Source organism: Alligator sinensis, unplaced genomic scaffold (genome assembly GCF_000455745.1).
Source record: "Alligator sinensis unplaced genomic scaffold, ASM45574v1 scaffold569_1, whole genome shotgun sequence".
NCBI classification, from domain to species: Eukaryota; Metazoa; Chordata; order Crocodylia; family Alligatoridae; genus Alligator; species Alligator sinensis.
Genome location: NW_005841914.1, coordinates 2,097,001 through 2,099,187, shown reverse-complemented (window position 1 = coordinate 2,099,187; position 2,187 = coordinate 2,097,001). Strand labels below are relative to the sequence as shown.

General features: G+C 46.5%; 1 protein-coding gene across 2 annotated transcripts in view; it reads left to right on the top strand.

Annotated features, from left to right (window-relative positions):
* Positions 1 to 1,656, top strand: part of MXRA8 (matrix remodeling associated 8) — a 50,244-nt gene extending 48,588 nt beyond the window's left edge. For both annotated transcript variants that reach the window (XM_025198127.1, XM_014517538.2), the window contains one exon: positions 1,384 to 1,656. In XM_025198127.1, the coding sequence (XP_025053912.1) occupies positions 1,384 to 1,409 (26 nt within the window). In that variant the 3' untranslated portion in view covers positions 1,410 to 1,656. The remainder of the gene's footprint in view (positions 1 to 1,383) is intronic.
* Positions 1,657 to 2,187: the final 531 nt, after the last annotated feature.

The window sequence follows — 2,187 nt, the reverse complement described above, 5'->3', positions numbered from 1 at the left end:
GCAGGAATGAGGAGCTGTTTCTGCTTGGTTTCTTTCATCAGGAAGCCACAAGCTAGAAGTGGTGATTAGGCTCCTTAAAAGCCCTTGGCAGCACATGAGTAGAATTTTCTCTTCTGGAGGGGAGTATGCAACGGAGCTGGAAACCCTCTCTCCCATGTCCTCCCCATGTCCTTTCCCCCAACACACAGTGTCTCAGAGATGAATGCTTCTCCGGGCACAGATGCCCCAGCAGAAATATGCCCCCATAATGGTGAGGAATGAATCACTCCTTGCACAAGGGGATAATTTCATTTATGGTCATCATCTGCGTCATCCAAAGAAAGCAAACAACCCCCTGTGAGCCTGACTCTCCTGACATGTAGGTCAATATAAATCCAGAGTGACTTTGTGGAGTTATGCAAATGAAAAACAGGCACTAAGTGAATACACAACAACAAAGGCATCATTTATGATTATTAAATATACTAATATGCAGTGTGTCCTGCCATATACCACCCCCATTTTGTTTTTCTGGCATGCTGGCACTCTGGCACCTTCCAAGGTAGACATTATAGTTTTTTCGGCACTCCGGCCAAAAACCATTGCCTACCCCTGACCTAGGGGATCACACAGGTTGCCTTTGCTCTGGATGGAGTCACCGGGCTAGCTCTGCCTGGATTCTGCAGGGACCAGCCAGGACCATGTCTCACTCCAGTCACACCAGCATAACGACTGATTGTATCAGTATCACCAAGATAAGAAGTCAGTGGGGATTCCCAAGGAAATAAAGGTTACCTTGTGTCCCATATAGTAAGAGGCTCTGTACATTGTCCGGAACAATGGGCTTTCTGTCTGAGGACAGGCTTTTCCTATAGGGTTGACCTGCATCCATTTCACCTGGAATCAGATCATGTTGCTGACTTGAGCTAGTAAGACTGAGGGAGAAGGCAGCTCAAAAGGGGCTGGATGAAAAGCTCTCCGTTCACTCCTCAGTCTGGACAAGGCTCTGAGCTATTTTCACAGAGAGCTGAAGCCTGGCTCACCGCATGTAGACATTTTATACGGCTCCATCACTGGAGGGGTCATTACAGTGTGTTTATCCTCATCAGATTATCACGACAGGGAGAAACTGTTATTTCCTTTCGAAGATCTGATGTGCAGGGTGAGGAGACAGGCCCCCATGTTCTAGGCTTAATCCTGGGCCACCTTTTCAGCTGAGGATCCTTCTCCTAAACCCACAAATACACTCCAGAAACAGCTGGGCCTTGTAACAGATGTTGGGGGGGGGGGGGGGGGGGGGGTATGTAGCTGCAGTGTATATCTGTATTATGTGTCACAGTGGGCTTATTTGACTGATATTAAACCCCTGTGCAGACAGTAACCTCCATGCCTCTTTGCTCACAGATTTCCGGAAGGAATACTGTAAATGAAGATACCCCAGAGCTGCTGGCTGGACCAGAAGCTGCAATCAAAAATAAAGAACTAGACAAGAGATGCATTTTCTTATTACAACCTCCTTCCAGTTACCGTTGGGCTTTTATATAGGCTTTTCCCTGTTGGGCGCAGAGTCATTTGCAGATGCTTGCAGAAAGAGTTAGGCCATGTTTTGTAGGTGATTGTAGGGTGGATTTGGGTGGCTTTTTTCTCTTTTCTTTTCCTACCTTCTTCCTGATTTTTTTTTTTCCTTCCTTCTTCCTGTTTTTTTTTTTTTTTTTTTTTTTTTTTTTGTTCCTTTGCATCAGTGGCTTTACAAGCTGAATCAGCAGACGTGTAGCAGTTTTCAATAAATCCAACCTGCACCACGGCCCCGAGCCATCATTGTATCAGGTACTTTTCCATGCAATGTGTTTCACAGCAAATAACCGAGGACCTGATTGTGGCCTCCCTTACTCGCTGCTCTCCCTTACGCTGGCGTAAACCAGGAGAAACAACAAAGACACTCAGCACTATACAAGTGAGGGGGAGTACGCACAGCTGAGTCACTAACAGGAGTTAAATGAGTACTATCCTCATTTTGCAAACAGGGAAACTAAGGCATAAGGCTCAGCCAATTCCCAGCGTCTTCAAGGGGACAAGTGGCAGTGCTGGGATTTTTTCCTGGACGTTCCTGTGCTTAACCCCTTAGTTACCCCACTGCACTCACTCTCCCACCTTTTTACTGTGGACTGAATCCAGCCCTGGTATGAGCAGATATGGCTTCTTTTGAAA